The sequence below is a fragment of the Platalea leucorodia genome (assembly GCF_965183815.1).
Source record: "Platalea leucorodia genome assembly, chromosome: 4".
Lineage (NCBI taxonomy): Eukaryota > Metazoa > Chordata > Aves > Pelecaniformes > Threskiornithidae > Platalea > Platalea leucorodia.
The window spans coordinates 66,978,281-66,990,557 of NC_138826.1; the positions used below are offsets into that span (position 1 = coordinate 66,978,281).

At 36.2% G+C, this 12,277-nt stretch overlaps 1 protein-coding gene across 1 annotated transcript in view; it reads right to left on the reverse strand.

Annotated features, from left to right (window-relative positions):
- The window catches only part of SLC41A2 (solute carrier family 41 member 2), a 48,784-nt gene that overhangs the window by 17,155 nt on the left and 19,352 nt on the right, over window positions 1-12,277 (reverse strand). Inside the window, exons 6-7 of the mRNA XM_082310596.1 lie at window positions 9,643-9,790; window positions 9,235-9,314 (exon numbers count right to left, since the gene is read on the reverse strand). Coding sequence (XP_082166722.1) covers window positions 9,235-9,314; window positions 9,643-9,790 — 228 coding nt within the window. The remainder of the gene's footprint in view (window positions 1-9,234; window positions 9,315-9,642; window positions 9,791-12,277) is intronic.

The following is a 12,277-nucleotide window of genomic DNA, read 5'->3' on the forward strand; positions in this document are numbered from 1 at the left end:
AATACTTTATAATAAAGACTAATTTTGTTAGCTTCTTTTCATTCTGATGAGAACTACAACACAGAGAGAAATAATTTCTTTCAAAAGTAAAATCTTGCAACTGTTACTGCATTCCTGTCAGAATGGCAGATGTGTTTAACTTCAATATGAGTGTGCTACTGTGTCAATAAGCAGAAGAGACATTGTCTGCTAAAGTGTGAAGGATGTCATGCTGACTTACAACATTAAAAGAAATTGAAAACATAATTTTATCAAGCTAGTTGAGGGCTAAGCAAGAATAAATACTTCTTCTGAAAATTTTTATCACAGTTCTTTTTCGTCTAACAAGCATAGAAAACCATATTTAAAGTAGAGCCAAAACCATGTCATGTATTTGCGAATAGGCCTACGGGCATGATTCTATTAATCATTATCTGGAAAAAGGACTTTTTTCTAATAATAGAAATAACCATGCTATTTGGAAAAATCACATTAAAAGTTCTTTACATCAATGCATCTTAAAGAATATTTCAAAGCAAATCTGTGTCTCGTAACTCTCATTACAGGTAAAAAACCAGAAGTTAAGGGAAACTGGATGGGAGTTGCTGACTCAGAGTAGTCTGAGACCATCCAATGCTCTGGGTAATACATGGGGCTGTTTTTTTTCCTCAGATCTTACACTGCATGTTTTGATAAACAGGGTAACATTTTCCAGGGAAAACTGGGAGGAGTGGCTGATAAACCAGAGGGTTGTACTGTCATTCAGAGGGGAATGGATAGGCTGGAGAACTGGGTCGAGAGGAATCTCATGAAGTTCAACAAAAGGAAACACAAAGTCCTGCATCTGGGCAGGAATAACCCCATGCACCAGTACAGGCTGGGAGTTAACCATCTGGAAAACAGCTCTGCAGAGAAGGACATGGGGGCCCTGGAGGACAAGAAGTTGACCATGACACAGCAATCCACCTTCATGGCGAAGGTCAACAGCATCCTGGGCTGCATTAGGAAAAGCATCACCAGCAGGCCAAGAGAGGCAATGCATCCTCTGTATTCTGCACTGGTGAGGCCACATCTCCCCAGTGCAAGAAATGGACTTACTGGAGCGTGTCCAACACAGGGCCACAGCGACTGCAGCGTCTTTTGTATGCGGAGAGGTTGAGAGCTGTGACTGTTCACCCTGGAGAAGAGAAGACTCAGGAGGATCTTATCAATGTGTATAAATACCTGAGGTGAGGGATGAAGACAAGGGAGCCAGGCTCTTCTCAGTAGTACCCACTGACAGGACAAGAGGCAATAGGAAAAAACTGAAACACAACATATTCCATCTGAGCACAAAAAAAACCCCACTTCTTTTACAGTGAGGGTGGTCAAACACTGGAACAGGCTGCCCAGAGAGATTGTGGAGTCTCCGTCTGTGGAGATATTCAAAACCCTACTGGACACAGTACTGGACAACCTGCTCTAGTGGACCCTGCTCAAGCAGGGGGTTGGACTAGATCTCAAAAGGTCCCTTCCAACCTAAATGCTTCTGTGATTTTATAAAAAAGTAAATAAAGCCACCTCTTCCTCCCAACTCTATTTCAGCTATGTTTCAAATGAACATAGCAAGCACTACTTGCTTATTGTTTTTGGAGAACAGATGTATCCATCTAAACTTAGATAAGGACTCTAAATTTTGAATCTTGAGCAGAAAAGGTACTTGTCTTCCTTTGGTTTTCCAAGGTACCTTACCATCTTTCAGACGCTGTTCGGAGCCCCTTGCTCAGGGTTTTAGTTTATCTGCAGAAGGCCAGGTACCCAGAATCAAAGTGTTCCAAAGCCAAAGTTCATAGTAAATGCAGCCCTCTAGGTTGTATAGTAACCTATCTTTAAATGTTCCATGGATAGAATTGGTATAAATTATGATGCAGTCAAATAATACGACTACTATTCTTCCTCTCAGACCTCTAATTCAATGCCACAAAGTATTGCCTAAATAAACATCACTTTGATATTTTGCTTTATCCTTAGCGTATAATGAATGCCTGATAGTCTTATTTAGTATCCACTGTTCAAAGCTTGAACTGAATAGAGACTTACTAGTTTCCTTTCTGCTTTTCAGTGGTGCTTGTCGCTATATATATGAATGCTTTACAAACAATAATGAATTTATTTTTAAAACATACCTGTGAAATGATATTTTTGTGCTGTCTGCAAAGGGCATTTTTCAGTTTTGGATACCCAATGTAAAATACCTCAGTGGGTTTTTTCCAAAATGTTTATGTATTTAAAGCAGATTTTGCAATGATTTCATTTTTACCAATGAATGTTCAGTATTTCTGGAGCTCAGATCCAGAATCTTTAATCAGGGACTCCAGAAAAAGAGAAGAATTGAGTTATTACTAATCAGTAAAAAATCTGATTTAAGGTACTTGTTTAGCAATGGGGGAGAACTGTACGACGGGCAAGAGCAATTTTCCAAAGCAGTATTCAACTACTTTATTTATAAAGTAACCTCCTCTCCTGTAGGTCCCCATCTCATTCTTCCTTTTTTTCTTTTTCTTAAATATATATAAATGAAGAAGGGTTCCTGCAGAAAACTGCCTCCTATGAAAGTACTAAGAGCACAAGATAAAGCCTACATACTCAGCTTTAACATCCAGTGCCATAATTGTTCACAAGACTATAAAGAACAGTTGCATGATGGTGCACACAAACAATTGTGGAGGAATGGGCAAACCATATGCATACCAATTCATTGAGATTAAAGGTTTTTAGAAATCCTGTTGTATGGAGAGAGATTAATCAGCCACAGAATACTGTGCTGTTCCCAAGCACCTACAATATAGCTTGTGCAATGGAACTAAAATCAATTAATACCCACATAAGGGGAGAATTAGGCCAACACAATTCCCAAATTGATTTTGCTTGTAAATTTATCAAGAGAGAAAGAAAGCAAGAAGATTCTCACTTTTGCGTGCTCCTGAACACAATCCATAGTTCAAAATAGTCAGTTTTGCCAATTAGTCTTTTTGGAGTTCAACAACTTGCTTTTGGATGGCATTTGTATTATAAAAATGAAATGAAAAGGAAGGAAAAGAATCTCAGTTACAAGAGTGACCGAAAGCTCTAAATTTTTGAATAATCGGATTATCTTTCAAAAAGTTCAAGATCAATTTTTGCCCTGACCTCTCTACCACTAACTTAAAACAAATAATGTTTTATGCAAGTGAAATACTTAGATTAGAAGCCTAGTTTAACTAATTACCTTTTTATGTTGTTTTTTTCATCCATATTTCTTCTATCCTCTTTTTTACTTTGTAGCATTTCTTTTAATACTTAAAAATGTTTGGGGGAAAACAGTTGGAAATTATTAGCTTTTTCCATATGGATGTTTTTTAAGAGAAGTCTTTGAGACAACATTATATATGCAAACTATTACATTTTATGTTTGATTTGACCCATAAATAATTTCTTTCCTACGCCTAATAAAAAATTGTTCCTTGACTGTCAAAAAATGAAAATATTCTGGATATAATTATGTTGTGAAAACTAATGATTACTGAAATCTTCTAAAAATTTTACAAGTACGACTTAAAAGAAAGAAAACACGTCTATAATAGCATAGAATACGTAGATTTACATGTACAGGTTAGCAACTAAGAAGTAGTAAAACTATCACCCAATAATGTGTCAGAAGTAAATATCCAAAATCAAAACCCTCCTCCTTTTTCATGCCAAAATAAAGACTGAATTATAAAGTTCTCGTACGTTATAGGTGCCTTCTGAGACTATCACATTCTTTCCAATTCAGGATGCAGAAAAATTAATTGCTGCCAGCCAAGTTGCTCTACTACCATACAGGTACACTAATGTTTTCCCTTGTAATTTACAGAGGCAAATTTCAGCCATTCAATGGTTATCTTCTAATCAAAGCACTTCTCTGTTGTATGAAAGCTGAGAGTACAACTATGCTATAAGACATTAAAATATATGAAGTTATTAAAAAATTAACTTTATTTTTTGAGCATGAATTTTTGGGATTTCTGGGTATTTTCTTTCCATATTCTGCAAAGCAAACAATTTACAGCAAAAGCTCTCTGAAAAACCTGAAAGTCTGTCATTCAATTTATCCTACTAATAGATAAAAAACATATGGTTTGGGGAATATGTTACATAAGCTTAACTTTCATCTCCCCGAGAACAGACATTCACTAAGTTTTGTGCTAAATTTTCTGATACAGGTTTCTCATGCTCCTTGGTCTACATTTACTCCCTCCAGATATCAAATAATCTTGCAATTTGTACAGCCAAAGAGTAAGAAATATTACAACAGGTTTGTGTTACCCTTAAAGAGTATTGCTTCAAAGCATCTGCAAAGGCAAGTTTTTCTACACAAAGCCTGCAAAACATTTCTGACTTTCAGGTATTTTCAGAATTAATTTGCAGAACCTCTATCCTACAAAATGCATAAAAATGGGGTACGGTCTACGAACATGTTGGTTATTATGCAGTAACTCCTGAAATGCAAATACTCGGAAGATATCTCACCATGTTTTGTCTAAGCATACAAGGAAAATGGAAAGGAAAATGGCTCTATCTGGTAACTGCACCTTAGTTCATTTCTGCCGCATATTCAGAAGCATATAATTTGTTTAAGGCATTATCTTTTTTCTGCACAAATGGAACTCGGCTACTTGCAAATCGCAATTCCTGAGCCAAATTCAACACGCTGTGATGCAGTAAGAGGATTTGCAAATTTTAACCATCTCATCCATTAGAAAACAAAAAAAATCAACTTGAGTATCTAGGCTGAAGCACAGCCATGCTAGGGCTTAGTGTTTTATTCAGAACACTGTGTTTGTACATCACACACAGACATCTAAATCTCAAGTAGTTTTTAAGTACCACAATGGCTGAAACCACAAAACAATGTATTTCTTTTTAAAAACCAGAGTTATAATTTAACCCAACCAACCATAGAACTAAAAATAATTATTCATCTCAAGAAATGCGTTTAACAGGGGAGAAATGGAAAAGTGGCTGTGAAATACCAGCAATAAAGCTGACTATAAATGCCTGTCTGCTTAAGAACTATTTTAGTATTCTTGGCAAATATTTGCAGTTATTGTTAATAGGGGTAGGAACCTTTGAGGTTGCTCAAATTCCAGACCAATATTTCTTAAACCAAAAGATTTATGACTCCACACTGTAACATACGTGATGAAAGTAACTTGTCTCGCATCTGAGAATATGCAAACCATCTAGACAGGATCAGGTTGAAAGCCACTTAATGGCGCACACAGGAAGCCTAGCACCCGACAACTTTGCAGTCCGTACTGTTCAGGACTTCGAGTTACGGCAACTGGCACTGGAAAAAACCAGTGACAGCTTGAAATCCTGGACAAATTTACACTGTTCTCAAATTTTGGCTGGACACAATCCCAATAGGTTACAATATTTCTTTCAGGTTTCTTTGGTTTCTTTCTGGTTTTCTGTGTAATAGGAGCAACAAACTTTAAGGTAAGAGAAAGGAAAAGGCATCTGAAAAGCATTTTGAGGGAAAACTCTCAGCTCTTTTCGCTACTTAGGCTTACAATGAGAATTCCAAGGACAGGAAAGCACTGGTAGAGAAAGCTTTCTGCAACAGTAATATTTAAAAAGCCATCTGTTAAGCTGTCTAGCACACCTTTTATGTCAGTAAATGAGTGTCAACAGATGTGCTTTTTTAACTGAAAGATTTCCTAAACTCCAGTTTACTACACTATACTGACCTGCAATATCAAAAGGTGCCAGCAGAATTATGAAACCCAGGAGAGGCTAATCTAACAGCAACCAAAAAAATCACCTACCTACAATTTCCTTTTCCAGGAGGTGTACCGTAAAACAAGCCCACTCTGCATCCACTACACAGAACATATTTTCTCTATATTTTCCAATAGAAATGCCTTTATCCTTAGAATTCTGTGGGTTGAGGGGGTTAGCACACGCACATACAACACTTACACATTACTCCCCTCTGCTCTTTTGTGGATGAGGGAAAACCAGAATTCCTTAGTGCTTCTGTTGCTGCCCAGTGGCACTGCAAAAGCATTATCGCTATTGGTAGTAACAGGCCATAGGCCTTAGGCGAGCTTTACCTTATGCTACTGTTGCAAGACTCCAGTCTTGGCCTATTAGGCTTGCTGTGAGCTTGGTATGAGCTCCAGAATGGAGCTTGGTATGAGGTTTCTCTTCTTGCAATGTAGAGTTTAAGTTTGGGATGATAGCAAAGGTCTTGAAAATACGGACACAGGACTATAAACAACTTGCTGATGGTCCATTACTAGTCACTGAAGAAGTTTAAACTTTGAGAGCTGGGAAAAGACTGCTTTATGCATAACAAGAAACGAAGGAGCTAAGTGTGAAAAATCCAGATGAACAACAGAGTAAGGCACCTGGTGTGGCTTGGAAAAAAGCATTCTCAGGCACTGCGTAGTAGTCCAGGGGGCAGACGACAAAGGCTAAGAACAGTCTAGAAATACAAAACTTCTTATGAAAAAGCAACATTTTGAATGTGGGTGGTAACAGTCATCACAGGAATCATCACCACAGGACCAACGTGGGACTGCCACAGCTACAGGCACTAGCTCTCTCCCTGCCTGCTCCAATAGCCCCAGCTTTCCCTCTCTTCCATCTGCCTAATTCTTCAAGGATCTTTTGACCTGTCAGCTAATCATCCAGGCCTATGTATAGCTTTTGGCTAGTTCTTTTTCTCTAAAGATACTTCAAAAGAATGTATGCATGTTGCCTTAATTCTGTTGATAAACTTAGAAAATAAGAAACAAAGTGGTACATTTACCCTTTTCTCTAGAGGCACGTTTATAGTAAGCTGTCATTCTTAGCAATTAAAATTATGTACTTAAGTCCAATCATTAGGTAAAAATGTTAAAAAGGTAAAATGTAAACATACAAGTAATCAAGGTCTCACAGCCAATTTCTCTGAATGAAAATAACCTTGAATAGGATGCATAGTTCCACTTACAAGACCAGTCCATAACTGCTACAGGGTAAAAGACCATCATCATTGCAACATCTGGTAGGAGCATGAGGCCTTGAGAAAGGCATGTATCCATGAGTCCTGTACCCATTGTAGGTAGCAAGTCTTGAATAAGTGAGTCTATAGAGAATAAGTAAGTCTACAGAGAAAAATCCAGAAGTATTCTGGCACTGTACTGGAGCAGAAATAGAAGCCTACGGGGAAACAGTAAGAAATAATCACCAGACAGTTGTTGGCTTTTGTAATCAAGGGATGTCATCGAGGAAAGCAGGACCACTGGTAAGAGTACTGGTTTGGGTACACATGCCTAAAAAGAAAAAACAATCCTCTTCTCTTAGGAAGCAAATCCGGGGGTTACCAAAAAGGACTATTATAAGAAAAGTTACAGATGTAAAGCAGAAAAAAGTTGAAGATCAATATGTCTGTCCTGCTCTTTAGGTATCTGGAAATCAAAATGTAAACACACAAAAGGTAGATGCAAGTACTTGCAATTTCGAATTAATGTAAAGGCAAGGCACAGGCAAGGAAGCATAAAGGCTGAAGTGTAAAAATTAATTTAGAGTTAGCAAGGAACACAAGTAGCAACACAGAAATGCTTCATATTAAAAGTAAGAAAGGAAATATAGGACCTTAATGGGAAAGAAGAACAGGCAACATGCTCTACAGAAGACTGAAATACTCAGTTCCTTTTGTCTACTGCCTTCATAAAGATGGTGATATCTGATCACAAACTGATATGTATTAGGGCCTGAGGGTAAGTTAAATTTAGTGCATCCTTAGAGAGCTAGATGAACAATCCATGAATTATCAGTGATCATTTTTGCAACCTGATTATCTTGGAGGTTAGAGAATACCAGAGGGCTGTAATGGGGAAAACAGAAAATACATCTTTAAAAATGGCCAAAAAGGATGATCAGGAGAATCTATATATCAGTGAAATTTATACTCCTATGTAAGTATTAGAACAAATTATTAAAAAGACAATTTATAAGTATCTAGAAGATATGAAAGCTGCAAAACAAGAGATAACATGAATTTGCCAAGAACATGCTTCTGTCAAATCAATACAATTTCCTCCTCTAACTGAACAGCTTGCCTAATGGTTGCAGCAATAGATATACTAACTCTCAACTGTAGTAAAGCTTATCAAGATGTTTTGGTGCTATCCCATGCTACATTTCCATTAGCAACCTCTGGAAAATTAATTCTATCAGGGCAATGTGGTTCAAAACTAGAACTCAGAGTCCATATTAACATTTTATTATCAAGGTGGAAAACAAGTGGTCATAATTCATTTAAAATTGATAGCTTAGAAAACAGAATAGAATATAGACATATGGAATTTGCAAGGGCCAATTTAAGTCAAAAGCACTTTGTAAGCCAAAAATTAGAAGTCAGAATCATCTTGGTAATTGGAGAAATGGTTTAAAAATCAACAACATATAAAAGTGCAAAATAACATAAGAAATCAAATGGAGAAATATAAAAGGGGAAAAGAACAGCTAAGCAGCAATACAGTGGGAACACATCTGGTGATTATAATTATTGCAAACTAAATATATATCAACCCTGTGATACTGTAGGTGTAAAAAAGGCATTTTCAAACTGCATCAGTCTAATAAGATATTAACCGTTCTTATAAAACTGGCCTTGTTGTTATCGTTAGAAGATAGAACACTTAAGGACCAAATTTTCACAAATACATTCTTACACACCTGGAAAGTGCATACCAAGCATGGGAACAAACAAGCCTTTTTCTTGAGAAATCTATTTACTTGCCTGTAGCATCCCTGTTAGTTCTTATATCTACGTACATTACATGTAAATAGTAAATTACTGTTTTGAAAATTTGTCCTTCAATGTTCATAAGAAAATCCTTTGAAATAAAATTTTATCCACATTTTCCTCAGCCATAACCATTTTAATATAATATTTGATCATTTAATATTTGAATATACTACCTCAATATTTACACTTTCAGTTTCTTAATGCATACTTTAGGTTCCTACTTCTCACATTCTCTATCATGTTTTAACCCGTGTAATAAATAAGATCAGGAAGCACTCCTTAGGTGTTCAGATAAACAGCTGTTGAATAACAAAAACAACAAAATCAAAACTTGAAATTACTATACCAGATACTAATTAGCACAACAGAAATTTACTGTAATAGACTTTTCTCAAACCAAGGTATATCGATTGATATATAGTAGCACATCCTACATGTCAGAGTCTTACCATTAATTACTGGAGTATAAACAACAATTCCAACTAAGTTAGGATCAGATACAGTTGTGTCCAGAATAAGGCCACCAATACTGAAAAACAAAGTACAATATTTAGAATAAGGCAAGCAGTTACATTAATTACTATTTCAAAATCTGTCTTAGAACATCTTCAAGCCACAATTTTCTTCTCAATTCCTCTTTCCCCCCACCATTACCTGTGGTTGCCACAGGCTGCCTCCCCCGCTCATTCCCACCAGTGACAACTTTGTAACTTCCTTGTTTTGGGAAGATTAAAGTTTATTCACACTCTACATTCTAGGGGCTCCTTAAATGTTTCTTTTAAGTACAATCAGGTGTTAAATAAGATCTGTAGAGACACAGGGTGACAATCAAGATGAAGGAAGACAAATAGACTGACCTGCTTATAACCATGGCAGTTATAACAGGCTCCCATCCTGAATGGAGAACAGTTCTGGTAGCTGGGTGTTTGGCAGCTATGACAATCCCCATCGGCGTCAGAGCCAAAAAAAAGGCACCAACCAAAGGAGATACATAGTAATATGTCTCTAAAATAATAATATAGAAAAAACCAAAAACCCCTGTTTTACTTTCAAGACATTCCTGTAAGTTTTTTCCTGATTTAGAATCTAAAATAAATTATAATCTACATCATGCAATTGAGGAATTTCAATAGTCTTTATTACTACTGTACCTAAAGTTTCAACTACTGCACTAAACAAGATGGTTAACATCTGCCATCTGTGATCACTGTCTCCCATCTTCCGAAGGACAGAACTATCGGTGCAAAGTAGGAATTTTGAAGAGAATTTTTGTGTGATGCTTTATGATAAAAATGCAATAAGGATGTGGAATATAAAACATTATTTTGTAACATATCTACTAAAAAAAATAAACTGAATATATTGAAAATGCATTTTGTTTATTCACAAATTCATAGCATATGTACACCCCCTTCTTTCCAAAGCACAGATAATACAGTAATCTTCCCAGGAATAGCATATCTAAAATGATGCAAGCACAATGTGTAATATTGAGACATTTATATCTGTAGCTCAGTTGTTTTATAACCAGTCTGAGCCTGAAAATTCACAGCCACAATTCTGCTGCTTGCATCTATCCATCAGAACTGCATCACATTTCACAGGAACACAACTGCAAACAGCAACGAGTACCATCATACAGATGAGCTGCTAAGGCAAACGGCTGCCTCCACAGAAAGAATACTATTTTTTTCAGATTACTTGGTTTTATAATCCCATCCACATAGAAGTTCTTACGGTGATCCAAGACTTCCTAATTCAACAGTGAAGTAAATGGAAAATTTATCCTAATGGCTAATATATATAAACTAAGCAACATTCCACTTTTACATATATTTAGTTTTATGAGAAATATGGTCATGTATTTAATGTTAAATATATTTTGTCTAAACTTTCAGAGTTTGGACAAGTCTTAATGCAAAATAAATTTTAAATTAACAGGTTGAAGTAGCTAGTGTAATAACACTTTACCAAAGAAGAGTATTTAGTATATAAAAAAGTACTCTCGCCCATGTATTATGGCTTGTTACAAAGGCTGAAAATTCAAGCAATTACTACTTTGATGTTACCTTGGTGGAGCTAGAATTACTCCTGGAAGAACTGCTGTAGTGAATTTAGAAGTCACTATCCTTCTGCATTGACTGGTAACAACCTCTGCAGCAGAGCCAGCAGAAAAGATAGTACAATACCTTTCACTGTGTAAGCTAAAAGTGGAAAGCTATTAGAATGAGAATGAGACAAAGCCCAAAAGAGAAGTACCTTTTCCCCTTCCCTTTCTAACTGTTCTACAGTATATTATCTCCTTCTTCCTTTGTAGTGTCTTTTTTTTTTTTTTCCTTCTTTCTCCTCTTTCTGTGAACTAAGAGGTGGGCCTAACGTAGAGTTCTTACTCAAAAGAGTACGCACAATACATGATTCCTTTATTTAATAATTATAGATTTGTTTTATCAAACTTAATAAAAAAGACAAAAATGTACTGATGTAAAGTTCTTGAACTACTTACTGCCCAGGTAAACACATCCTTCCCTCCACTTGCAATGAAGAAAGATCCCTGTGTGCACTAAAATTGGTCACATGGAAAGGCATCATTCATTCTACATCCGTTTATTTAAAATTTTGAAACTTCCTCCTTTTCCCCTCTCTTTTTTTCCCCTCTCTTTTTTTTTCTCCCCAAGACATAAAGTATAGTGTATTCCTGCTACTCTGTCTTTCTCTGTCTGTTCCTTTCATATGGAATCAAGGTGAGGCATTAGCACGTACCAGACACCCAATAACTGATTTAAAGGTCAGGATGAGAGAATAGCTCTAATGTAGTACATTTAGTAAAATATAAAAGGACACAAAATAAGTTCCAAGTCTTTGCCACATTTTTGGAAAGGTTGTCAATTTTATTAAAAGGTGAAGTCTGCTGTTCAGCAAAGATCTGCTGTTGCAAACAAACACTGAACAGCAAAATGCAGATGCAATGGTGAGCATTACCCTAATTAAACACTAATTTTTGAAATTCTTTCACTTGTACATCAACAATTAGCTCACTGTACTCTTTATTACAGGACTTCTACCAACACAGCAAAGGAAATTAAAGTTCAAAAAAGTATGCCTTTTGCAATAGTTTCTTTTTTAATCCCACTAACAACTTAAAGAACTTGTTAGAATGTGTTAATGAAAAGAGGGAGTGTATTTAACTATCTGCACCAGTCTCCAAGCTTCGTGAGCTAGTCCAAGAAAGTAGTCCAAGAATTACAAAGAAGACTAAAAATAAGTAAAATAAAGTATATTATATAATTCCTTTCTTCGGGGGGGGGGGGGGGGGGGGGGGGGGAAGCTCACATAGATAAAACTGAAATCAGTCCAGCAAATGAACAATGAGTACTAACCAAGAATTATTTAATAGGTAACTTCTAAATAAATAGTAGCAATGTAAAATATAAAATATACATACATGTCATCCTGCTACAGAAATATTTTGTAAGTTTAAAAAAAAGGAAAAAA